Source organism: Phaenicophaeus curvirostris, chromosome 3, assembly GCF_032191515.1.
Source record: "Phaenicophaeus curvirostris isolate KB17595 chromosome 3, BPBGC_Pcur_1.0, whole genome shotgun sequence".
Classification (NCBI taxonomy): domain Eukaryota; kingdom Metazoa; phylum Chordata; class Aves; order Cuculiformes; family Cuculidae; genus Phaenicophaeus; species Phaenicophaeus curvirostris.
The window spans coordinates 93,497,857-93,510,707 of record NC_091394.1 but is presented as its reverse complement, the minus strand read 5'-3'; the positions used below and the strand labels follow the sequence as shown (position 1 = coordinate 93,510,707).

The window sequence follows — 12,851 nt, the reverse complement described above, 5'->3', positions numbered from 1 at the left end:
CCACTGCCATTGCTTCTCATCCTATGGATCACCACTGTTGTCTTTTCAACCTTCATTTCTTCCTCTCATCACACCCACCACTGTTCCCTGTTCATGTTACTGCTTTTCAGCTTTCTGGGTCTTCACCAGGCCACTGTGCCTTTGGGATGACCTCTGAATGCCATATAGGGGTTATTTTTTCACAGAATCACAGAATAACCAGGTTGGAAGAGACCCACCGGATCACCGAGTCCAACCGTTCCTACCAAACACTAAACCATATCCCTCAGCACCTCGTCCACCCGTGCCTTAAACACCTCCAGGGAAGGTGACTCAACCACCTCCCTGGGCAGCCTGTTCCAGTGCCCAATGACCCTTTCTGTAAAGAATTTTTTCCTAACGTCTAGCCTAAACCTCCCCTGGCGGAGCTTGAAGCCATTCCCTCTTGTCCTGTCCCCTGTCACTTGGGAGAAGAGGCCAGCACCCTCCTCTCTACAACGTCCTTTCAGGTAGTTGTAGAGAGCAATGAGGTCACCCCTCAGCCTCCTCTTCTCCAGGCTAAACAACCCCAGCTCTCTCAGCCGCTCCTCATAAGGCCTGCTCTCCAGCCCTTTCACCAGCTTTGTTGCTCTTCTCTGGACTCTCTCCAGAGCCTCAACATCCTTCTTGTGGTGAGGGGCCCAGAACTGAACACAGGATTCGAGGAGCGGTCTCACCAGTGCCGAGTACAGAGGGAGGATAACCTCCCTGGACCTGCTGGTCACGCCGTTTCTGATACAAGCCAAGATGCCATTGGCCTTCTTGGCCACCTGGGCACACTGCTGGCTCATATTCAGTCGGCTGTCAACCAACACCCCCAGGTCCCTCTCCTCCAGGCAGCTTTCTAGACAGACTTCTCCCAGTCTGTAGCACTGCATAGGGTTGTTGTGCCCCAAGTGCAGGACCCGGCATTTGGCCTTGTTAAACCTCATGCCGTTGGACTCTGCCCAGCGGTCCAGCCTGTTCAGATCCCTTTGCAGAGCCTCCCGACCCTCCAGCAGATCGACACTTCCACCCAGCTTAGTGTCGTCCGCAAACTTGCTCAGGGTGCACTCGATGCCTTCATCCAGATCATTGATGAAGACATTGAACAGGGCTGGACCCAGCACTGAGCCCTGGGGAACCCCACTTGTCACTGGCCTCCAGCTGGATTTCACACCATTTACCACCACTCTCTGGGCCCAGCCATCCAACCAGTTTTCCACCCAGGAGAGTGTGTGCCTGTCCAGCCCAGAGGCTGACAGTTTCTCAAGCAGAACGCTGTGAGAAACTGTGTCAAAGGCTTTGCTGAAGTCCAGGAAGACCACATCCACAGCCTTTCCCTCATCCAGTAGCCGGGTCACTTTGTCATAGAAGGCGATCAGGTTAGTCTGGCAAGACCTGCCTTTTGTGAACCCATGTTGACTGGGCCTGATCACCCGGTTCTCTTGCATGTGCTTCATGATAGCACTCAAGATCACCTGTTCCATGACTTTCCCTGGCACTGAGGTCAGACTGACAGGCCTGTAGTTTCCTGGGTCCTCCCTGCGGCCCTTTTTGTAGATGGGCACAACATCAGCCAGCCTCCAGTCCAGTGGGACTTCCCCAGTCTTCCAGGACTGTTGGAAGATGATGGAAAGGGGTTTGGCCAGCACATCCGCCAGCTCCTTCAGTACCCTAGGGTGAATCCCGTCCGGCCCCATAGACTTGTGACTGTCCAGTCGGGCTAGCAAGGCTCTGACCACCTCCTCTTGGATCACGGGAGCCTCATTATGCTCCTCTAGCTCCTGGGTTTGTACACAGACGGAACGACCCTCCTTACGACTAAAGACTGAGGCAAAGAAGGCATTAAGTACCTCAGCCTTTTCCTCATCCCCTGTTACTGTTGTCCCTTCTGTGTCCAATAGGGACTGTATGGTCTCCCTAGTCCGCCTTTTATTATTTATATATTTGTAGAAAGATTTTTTGTTATCTTTCACTGACTTGGCCAATCCAATTTCTAGCTGAGCCTTAGCCCTTCTGATTTTTTCCCTACACAATCTCACTTCCCTTCCTTTTAATAATCATCATGTTATCACATTACCTAGACAGTCAGCTAATGACCCAGGGACTCACCAGGCAGCTTTCTGGACAAACACGGGGTTTCAGCAGCTCCCCTACAGAGGATTTACAGTCCAAAAATAACTTGAGAGATTGAAAAAGGATAAAGTCAGATGGATGAGAAAGGAGAAACAATGAGACAGTGTTGGTCAGCAGAACAGACAGTCATCTCATCAGTGTGCTTCTATGTCATTAAAATGAATCTTCTCCCTTTCATAAAGGTTATTATGGGAAGTATTTCCTTGTGCTATACATGAGTCTAGTTATTTCCACCTCTATCTGGGAATACACTAATTTCCTTCACAATGTGATGTGACAAGCCAGTATATTATATTTCTAGTTTGAACAAAAGGAGAAGTGAGAAAAGTTATCATGGCAATAAGGTTTTCTTTTTCCTCCTTCCCCATGGCTGACTTGTAATTATAAAGTATAAATTATAAATATAAAGTATAAATATTATATTTTAATTATATTTTTATTATATTTTTAAAATTATAAATATAAAGTATAAATTATAAATATAATTATTATTTTGCGGACGACACTAAGCTGGGTGGAAATGTCGATCTGCTGGTGGGTAGGGAGGGTCTGCAAAGGGATCTGAACAGGCTGGACTGCTGGGCAGAGTCCAATGGCATGAGGTTTAACAAGGCCAAGTGCCGGGTCCTGCACTTGGGGCACAACAACCCTATGCAGTGCTACAGACTAGGAGAAGTCTGTCTAGAAAGCTGCCTGGAGGAGAGGGACCTGGGGGTGTTGGTTGACAGTGACTGAACGTGAGCCAGCAGTGTGCCCAGGTGGCCAAGAAGGCCAATGGCATCTTGGTTCGTATCAGAAACGGCGTGACCAGCAGGTCCAGGGAGGTTATTCTCCCTCTGTACTCAGCACTGGTGAGACCGCTCCTCGAATCCTGTGTTCAGTTCTGGGCCCCTCACCACAAGAAGGATGTTGAGGCTCTGGAGCGAGCCCAGAGAAGAGCAACAAAGCTGGTGAAGGGGCTGGAGAGCAGGTCTTACGAGGAGCGGCTGAGAGAGCTGGGGTTGTTTAGCCTGGAGAAGAGGAGGCTGAGGGGAGACCTCATTGCTCTCTACAACTACCTGAAAGGACGTTGTAGAGAGGAGGGTGCTGGCCTCTTCTTCCAAGTGACAGGGGCCAGGACAAGAGGGAATGGCCTCAAGCTCCGCCAGGGGAGGTTTAGGCTGGACATTAGGAAAAAATTCTTCACAGAAGGGGTCATAGGGCATTGGAACAGGCTGCCCAGGGAGGTGATTGAGTCCCCTTCCCTGGAGGTGTTTAAGGGACGGGTGGATGAGGTGCTAAGGGGCATGGTTTAGTGTTTGATAGGAATGGTTGGATTCGATGATCCGGTGGGTCTCTTCCAACCTGGTTATTCTATGATTCTATGATTCTATGATAAAGTAAAACCTGCCAGGAGCCTTCTCCTTTTGCCTCTGTTGATTGACAGCGCCCATCCCAATTCACCATGCTTATGTGTAAGCCAGCACACAGCAATGCAGCCCAGCCCCTGAAATCTCAAGGGCCGACTGCACACTCAAAAACTGTGTGCTTTGTTCCTGTTGGGTTCACTGGTGCTCACTCTCCACAAGATGGGCTTAAAATGACGACAAGTCTTACTCTAAGAAAAAGGGATATGTTCTGAATTAGGAGGCATGGACCAAATTGTGAAAGAAAAGGTTAAAATAATAGTAAAAAAAAAAAGTCAAAAATGTACATGAAAAGGCCCTGTACCATGAGCTGCTGTTTAAACCACGCTGATCGGTATAAAAAAGCAAAGTGATGGTTTGGCAGAATTTTGGCAGCGATAGGTAAAAGACAGGTTTTTTAAAAAAATTGAACCTGGAAATAAAAGCAAAAGAGTAACTCAGTATCTGTTTGTTGATTGTATTCTCAGGTTTGAGCAGTATGACCATCTGCACTGTTTCCCTGTCATTGCCTATCACAGTGTTTCCACTACAACAGCACCTGATAAACCTTGCACTGCCAGAATAGCCACTGAACATACCTCCTGTCACTTCCATAATTGTCACTTCCTTTTCATCTTTTCACAGAGACCCCACATAGCTAAATAATGCAAGCATGGTGTTTGCAATCTGTTTTCCTAAATGACTTTGTTCTTCCTTTCCTTATCAATTTTGGGAGTCCTGCTACAGTGAAATTTCCCAGTTACTATGCATCTGTAAATGCATGCTCTGGAGGAGATGTTAGAGAAGGGACTGCTAGTGTCTGTATCATTTCTATCCTAAGGGTCCTAAAGGAAATAAAGGAGAAAATGGCAGCCCGGGAATCCCTGGCTTCATAGGACCTCGAGGACCACCTGTAAGTATGTCTGGGGGTGGATTAAACCCACTTATTACCTACTTGTAAATGTTGGACTGATCTGACTGATCCAAAAGAGATATTCTTTACTTCTGAAGGAGACTGGATTGCAAAAATAGCATTTTTCTTATGGACAAACATCCATAATCTCATTTACTGAGCTGGTAGCCATCAATCAGTTCTGATAATATAAGCATTAATCAGGTTAGTTCAATAGTCTTCTTAGTGTGGGTATGGGGTACTTAAATTACTCAGACTATATCTCTGCATGAACGCCAGACAGGCTAAATGTTTAAGTGCTGATAAGAATATAGATTTTTCTGATATTTGCTGTTCCAAGGAAAATTCCTTTATTACTAGCAACAGAAGTGCGTTACAATTAAAACATTAATGTATCTCCCAAAGTGCTCTAAAATAATACCTATAGGCCTGAAAATGTCACAGCTTTGAAATCCAATATCTTCCAAGGCAAGTGAAATATATTGCGTTTCACTGGAAGGATGGAAAAGATGAATGTTAGGTAAATATTTTTGTTTATAGCTCTGTTGTGACTTAAAATGAGATTTAAAAGGCTTTTGTATGAATATAGAAGAGCTGAATTCTCCACAGGATAATTCTTTATTTCTTTTTTCCCTTTTATGATTGGAAAGGGAGTTTCATGATGATAAGAGGAGAAAGAAATATTTCTCTGGAAAATTAATTTAAACCAGCAAATGTGGTGGCCATTTAAAACTGAATTGGCCCTAAGGAATACATGGGGGATTCTGATGCTACCTAACTTGGAGCTGATGTCATCACACATCTGTGATTATCTGCATCGCTCATGCACACACGGATGTGTGCTAGCACTGTGGATGCTGCTATATGTGTTGCCACATTATGGGAAAACTACCACCTGCATGCAGACATTATAGATATGATCATGTGTGGGGGTTGTAAATGGACTATAAAGATGAATCTTTCAATTCATGATATGGGAAAGCAGGCAGAGTTTTAGTAATGACTAATTAAATGTTTGCTTTGCTTTATCATTGCACTTCAGGACTGCAGTGACTTTATTTTCACTAAAATGCAAAGATTGTATTGCCTAATTATCACATCATAAATGCAGGGTATAAAAAAAGTCCTGATTGGGTGTTTGTTTAATTTGGGTTTATTTGGTAGAATCGTAGAATGATAGAATAGCTTGGGTTGAAAGGGACCTTAAAGATCATCTAGTTCCAACCTCTCTGCCATGGGCAGGGACATCCCACTAGATCAGGCTGCCCAAGGTCCCATCCAATCTAGCCTTGAACACTTCCAGGGATGGGGGATCCACAGCTTCCTCAGGCAATCTATTCCAGTGTCTCACCACTCTCTTGGTGAAATATATTGGGGACTAGAGTAGATGACCTCTAACTGTCCGTTTCAGCCCAAACCATTCTGATTCTATGAGATATAGTTCTGAAACACAGGCAGGCTTTCAAGCTCAAACGTGATTTATCATTGGCTCCATATCCATTATCTCATCTGGTGTAATACAAAATAGTACCACTACTTACAAAATATATTTCCTTTATATCTTTAGACTGTTGTGGCCATAACACTGGCAGTGATAAAACTAAACCAGCCCAAGTAAAGCGTACAAAGCTTTGTGAAACTTTTGTAAGAAAAAGAAGTTAAATGTATTGACAGCCAGAACACACTTTGAATGCTTTCAACTGGTTTGGTAGAAATTATTTCCTTTTATTTACAAACATTTAAATGATACATAGATTTACTCAAAAATGCTTTTTAAATAGTAGGATGTGTGTTTTCAGTAATGACCTGTTACAGTAGAATGAGGATAAATCATCCAAACCTGCTGCTGTGTAGCAGAAAACTTGGGCTCTATACAGAAAGCAATGCTTGTTGTTATTAGGTAGGGTCTTTCTTCCAACTCCTTGCAGTGTGTTGCTAAATTCGCTCTCTGTATCTCTCAGGGAGAATCGGGAGAGAAAGGTCCTCCTGGAAAAGAGGTAAGTTAAATTCCTGGTTGTTTCAAAGGAGGGCTGGTGTCTTGCGGGAAAAGAAGATATCAAGGATGCTACCTGGGTAGCCACAAACCGATGTTTTTCTTGAATTGTTGATATTTGAAAGCAAAACGGGAGGCCTCAGGAATCTATGGGACTGACAGGGAAATGCATTTTTCCCAGGTTATAAGAATCATTGCAAAGTTATGTGCTTAGTTGTTTATTGACAGTATGGATACCTCTTTCATGATTATCCTTATTTTGTTGCAGGGAGCACCAGGGAAACCAGGTGGAATTGGCTCTAAAGGAGAGAGGGTAAGTTAGAGAATATTATAAGTCATTATGCTGAACTAAATAGAGCTATTTTGAGTTAGGGGCTGGGGGAAGAGGTCATTCAAGAATGAAGCGTGGCCTGTTGAGATCTGTTGTGCTTCCCACTCTCCCAGCCCTTTCTTTAATCATTTTCTGACAGTAATAATTTGTGGATCATTCTTAATGCACCAGATGTTGTATTCAGTAACTTTGCCAGCTCAGCTGTTCATTTTCTGCTGTGCTTGGAAATGAGAAGTTTGCCACTTATTTTGTGGTGGTAATGCTTTTTTTTCACTTAGGGAGAGCCTGGCATCAAAGGCGAAAAAGGCCCTCAAGGAGAAAAAGGTCCCCCAGGTGATCCTGGGATACCTGGTCACAAAGGTCATCCAGGATTGATGGGACCTCATGGACCCCCAGGAGACACTGGGCAAGTTGGACCTCCTGGTCCCCCAGGACAGCCAGGGTTTCCAGGACCAAGGGTAAGACCAAGACTGCCAGAGAAGGGCTTTGTACAGTAATTTCACTGTCACAGTGTGTGATGAGAAACATACCTAAGATTCCCATAAGGCTGATGATAGAAACCAGAGGAAGTGTGTATTGTAATGAGGAGGCAGCATCAATATATCGTGATACATAAAAATGAGAGTTATAGTAAATCTCAGGGATGTGTTCAGGTGTGGTTGGGTTGAACATAAGGAGAGCCGAGCAATGCAGAAATATAGTCAGTCCCTGACACATTATAATCCTAAAAGCCTAAATCAGGTAATATGACACACCTCAAACACTGTGTTCAGTTTTGAGTCCCTCACTGTAAGAAAGACATTGAGGTCCTGGAGTGTGTCCAGAGAAGAGTGACGAAACTGGTCAAGGGTCTGGAGAACAAGTCTTAAGAGTAGTGGCTGAGAGAACTGGGGTTGTTTAGCTTGGAGAAGAGGAGGCTGAGGAGAAAACTTATTCCTCTCTACAAATACCTAAAAGGAGGTTACAGAGAAGTGGGTGTTGGTCTCTTCTCACAAGTGGTGATAGGACAAGCTGCATCAGGGGAAGTTTAGATTGGAGATTAGAAAAATTTCTTCACAAAATGGGTTATCAAGCACTGGAACAGGCTACCCAGGTAGGTGGTTAAGACCCATCCCTGGAGGTAATTAGAAGGTGGGTAGATGAGGTGGCTGGGGACATGATTTAATAGTAGACAGGTACGTTTGGAGTTGATGATCTCTAAGGTCTTTTCCAACCTAATGATTCTATAATTCTGTGACTATAGCCATAGATCTAGAGTCTGAAAAAATTGCTTTCTGTAAGGGTGTTAATGCATAGCATTTCATATGGAGGTCTTACACCTTCCTCTGCTGCTGGTTGTCATAAGAGACAAAATGGCAAGAGGTGGAAAGGTCACTGTTCTATTTCTGGAAATCCTGAAGTTAGCTCATCAGAATTCATGAAATACTATTTTTGTTTAATATTACTTTTTTTTTTCTCTTTCCCCAATGGGAAACAATCTTGCTACTGAGAATGCTTGAGGGTAATGTATGGAGAAGAATGAGAAAAAACATCAGCACTAGTGAAGCTGCTATGCACATCCTGAGCATGAATGTGAGATTAACTCAGTGGGGAATAAACAGTGCAAAAATCTCTGATTTAAAAGCTGGCTAAATTTTAGATAAAGTATTTCTTTCTGTGTCTCAACAATGTACAGATTTGATGATATCCCATGATTATTATAGAGGCTTAATGCAACTAAGGGTTAATATATGAAAAGATCATTTGTAAGCCTTCAAAGTATCTTCCACAATTGTATTTATTTACTGGAATTCTCACTAAGAGCTATAACAAATGTTTAGTACTTAATAACAAAATCGTTTCTTTTGTCATCAACAAACACTAATTTTTCTCATGCAAAATTTTTGTTGGGAAGAAGGCAGCAAACAGACCAACCCTGTACTTCTCAGCAATATTATTGGTTAAAATTGAAACGTCTCTTACCTATTTAATAAGATCTACATATTTTAATGCAGAATTACTTCACGGAGGACACAGACTGCATTCTTGTATGTCAAAATGATGTGTCTGAGGGGAAAAGCAACACTTTCACGCACACAGCTCATTCACAAAAAAATGTAGCTTTTAGGTTGGCCTGAAGTATTTTCAAAATCGTCAGAAATTCAAAGAATAATCTTACCTAAAAATAGAAAAGTGTATTTGAAGTGAAAGGTCTCACTTTGTGATTTGCGGAGGAAAACATTTGATCTTGATAGTTCAAAATGTTTTCTTTTATAAAGATAGATAAAATTTTTCTTTTGAGTTTATGCAAAGATAAGAGTCTGGTTACTCTAAAAGAATTTTTTCTATTTTTTTCTTGGAGAGACACAACCTAAAACAATCCCCTTGCAGCTTACCAAAATAACTTCCCCTATTTTTTAGTTGGATCACCCAGAGTTGTTATTCACATAACTTTGAGTTTGACAGCTATTAAAATTGTTCAATAACGTTGCACAAAAGCCTTTGGACATGAGATGAAGGATACTATTTCTTGAGGGCTGGGTAGGGGACCAAGGTCGGGCAGTCCCATCTTCTGTCTCTCTTTAAAAACTTGATATCTGGCAGAGCATTATACTTGCTTGGAAAAATAGATATTATCTGTGTTAACTGGCTTCTGTTCCCCAGAGGTAGGGCCTGTCTGCAGGCAATTCATCCAGTATGAGTCTATATGCACACCTTAATTACCCTGGGAACATAAATAATTCTGTCTGCAAGGAAACATGCAGTACTGAGGGAGGAGGTAGGCTCTCCTTTATGGCCTGTTAGAGCAGAGGAGGTCTCCTAATTGGGTTCCTGCTGCTTCTTGTATGAGTGTATAGCAGGAAGATTTTCTCTAGCAGGGAGGCAGGGATAGTGTACTAACTATACCTCTGACCAGGCTCCCTGCTTATGCCCGATAAACCGTTTGTGGAGGGTTTCACTTGTGCCTCCTTGGCTGTGATTACTATGTCTTGTTATTACTGTGTTTATCATTTTCTAGGGGGAGCCCCCATCTCTAGAGACTTTGAGAAGGCTCATCCAAGAGGAGTTAGCCAAGCAGCTAGACAGTAAGTAATCAGCTTGGAGAAGCCATCAGATATATATATGAGATTATGAAAGATAATTTCCATAGCTGTGGTGGTCTAACAGGCACCTGAACCTCTCCTGCTTATGGAAAACTGCTGCTTCTCTCAAAGTACCTGTATTGCAGACCACTAGTCACCTTATATACAGTGAGATGCTAAGCTGTAGTACTTCTTCCCACACAGCTCTTGGAGCAGCTGAGACATAGCTATGGGCATTTTCCTGGGGCTAAAGATTCAATGGGCTGATTTATTTGAGGGATTTTATTTATACACTCTCAGACTTCAAGTTCCATGCTAGTCTGAAACCATTCAAGATTTTGAATCAGTGAAGAGAAGACAGAAAACCCTTCTACCTCCATACTGTAAGATGATTTTGTGATGCTGAGTCTGTCTTAAGAGCTCTGTAGGTTGCTCAGGCTCTGAATCTGGAAGTGGCAAGTGAGGTGTCTGTAATGCAAACTGAAGAATATTCTGATACAGGGAGCTGCCTTAGTTACAGTTTCTGACTTCACAGCCAGAGACAGGTACTGTGGCTTATTCCTTAGGTCTAACAGCCCAGAAAAAGAAAAGTAAGCTTTCTCCCTACAGAGCAGCCATGTAGCAACTTGGTCCATGTAGCAAATTGGAAACAGGCTCTTCTTTGCTAAGCAGCAATGATTCCAGTTTGACAAACATCCACCAGCTGCACAGCTGTGGAAAGGGACATTTCACATCCTTGGTGGACAAGAAGCATAGGATTAAATATGAAATGTAGGAGAAGTTTAAAAATACAAAGAAAAGAGATTTAAATAATTTAGAGAGGGTAAGATAAGCACCACCATGGCTTATGGGAAAGGATTGCATGGGGACAACAAATAGATAGCCCTGAAAAATAGATCTGTTACAATACTGAGCCACTAGATATGGCTTTCCATAGCCTGGAGCACTGACTTTCCAGTCTAACAAAGCCATGTCCCTCTCTTCCAGCAAAGTTAGAATATCTCTTGGGTCAGATACGGCCTGCACATGTGAAAGCATCCCATGGCAGACCAGGACCTCCTGGTCCCCCTGGGAAGGAAGGACTCCCAGGAAGAACTGGCCCTCCAGGAGAGCCTGGCCGGCCTGGACAGACTGGGTCTGAAGGGCCACCTGGACCAATTGGTCCCAAAGGTGAGTGAAATTGTAGTGCTCAGTAAGTCCAATAAAGGGATGTGTCCACCATACTTTGGCATCCACCTCTCCTGTTAGTGGCATCTAAGTGATTCTCAAAATGCATGTGTTAGTAGCAGCCTCTGTCTTTCAAACCAGAGGTGGTGAATATGACCAGCAATTGCTAGTGTTCTCTGCCTCTCTCCAGAACTGGAGGGGAATGAACCTTCATTCACACTTAACTTCTCAACTCAGCATACTGGCCAGGATTAGGAACTATTTTTTTTCACATGTATTTGCTTTGGTGTGGATGGAAGATATATGGTAATATTCTTTAGTTCTGTAGACCAAGCTTATTAGGTCATTATTTTTCTTTCTCTTTCGGCAGGAGAAAGAGGAGCAAAGGGTGAGAAAGGAGATACTGGCATTGGCCAGCGAGGGGAAATAGGTCCTCCAGGAATTCCAGGTATGTTTAATCAGAACACCTCACAAAACATATCACTCAGAAATGTCAGGAAGACACATCTCTACCCTATTAGGTAGGCAATCATGATAACAAAAATATAGCATACACAATTTCTGTAGAAAGTGGTCTAAAGGGAAGAAATAAATCGCTAGCATCATATCTGGACAGTTTGTTTCCTTAGCCTGATTGACAAGTATAATGATCCATCTCAGTAAGACGTAAGTTAGCTGACCTTTGGGATGAATTCAAAGTGAAGCTTTAATTACTAGATACATAAAACAATATTTTAACTGCCCTTGCTAGAATCTTGTGACCAAGCTGAACTCAGAGATCCAGATAGATTCAGATGTTATAAAAGGTCATATCCAACAGCTATGCATTAGGCATATAGCTTGTTCTTTATCTTTACTGACAAAGAAGTAGCAAATATGTATTCTTTCCTAATTTGAAATTAGGAGCCATTCATCAGTGTTACCTTCACCCTGCTTTGTTGGGGAAGGAAACTATGGGAAAATTTCATAGCTCTATGGGCTTCATTTTGTATACGGGCCCTGCATTGCCTTAAAATAACAAAGGACCCACTACGCGTTGTACAAATGAGTTACCTCCTCAAACTGGCACTTTCCCATCCTCACTTCCTCTCTTTGAGGACTATATGTCATTAGTTAGCTCATGCAGCTGTACAGCTTCAGTGTGGTAATAGAGGAAGAACAAAGCAGAGTTCTGCAGCCCAAGGATGCCACAGGGGGTGGAAATCTTTCATTCAGACAAGCGACACTTGCCACATCCTTGTAGATACAAGCCAGCCAGACCCAAACCTGTGGAAAATGATGCCTGCATTTCAGTTTGGCAGCAAAGCCATCTCCTGTGAAGTAACACTGCTAAATACTGCATCCTGGGGAGGATTGCTTACCAAGGACATTTTGTTTTTATTTTAGGCCTCCCAGGGGAGCCTGGCTATGCCAAAGATGGGATGCCAGGACCACCCGGTCCTCAAGGTGAAGCTGGGGTGCGTGGTCCCATGGGTCCGCAGGGACCTCCAGGAGCCACTGGACAGTGTGATCCCACTCAGTGTGCTTACTATGCAAGCCTGGCTGCCAGACCTGCTAATGTCAAAGGGCCTTAGCATGCAGGGCAGATCCGCAGACTTGTTTTTAAAACTTGAATTATCATCCCTGCCAAGAGCTCTCAGATGCCTTCAACTCTGTTTCTTTCATGGGAGGCCTTCTAAAGCCAACAAATGCTGCCGGTCGGTCAGATTATTTTTATGAATTATAATTAATATTATTATTATTATCTTTGATGTGATATGTGAATTTGTTTTTGTTTTCTCTAACATCAGGGCATATTAAAATATTAAAAATAAGTGGTTTTCCTTCTTTTGAAGAGCACTTAATGTCAATGCATTTGTAGCTA

General features: G+C 43.1%; 1 protein-coding gene across 1 annotated transcript in view; it reads left to right on the top strand.

The window, feature by feature from the left end:
- Nucleotides 1-12,597, top strand: part of COL22A1 (collagen type XXII alpha 1 chain) — a 234,289-nt gene extending 221,692 nt beyond the window's left edge. Inside the window, exons 58-65 of the mRNA XM_069854706.1 lie at nt 4,363-4,434; nt 6,396-6,431; nt 6,696-6,740; nt 7,037-7,216; nt 9,757-9,823; nt 10,808-10,990; nt 11,358-11,435; nt 12,374-12,597. Coding sequence (XP_069710807.1) covers nt 4,363-4,434; nt 6,396-6,431; nt 6,696-6,740; nt 7,037-7,216; nt 9,757-9,823; nt 10,808-10,990; nt 11,358-11,435; nt 12,374-12,561 — 849 coding nt within the window. The 3' untranslated portion in view covers nt 12,562-12,597. The remainder of the gene's footprint in view (nt 1-4,362; nt 4,435-6,395; nt 6,432-6,695; nt 6,741-7,036; nt 7,217-9,756; nt 9,824-10,807; nt 10,991-11,357; nt 11,436-12,373) is intronic.
- Nucleotides 12,598-12,851: the final 254 nt, after the last annotated feature.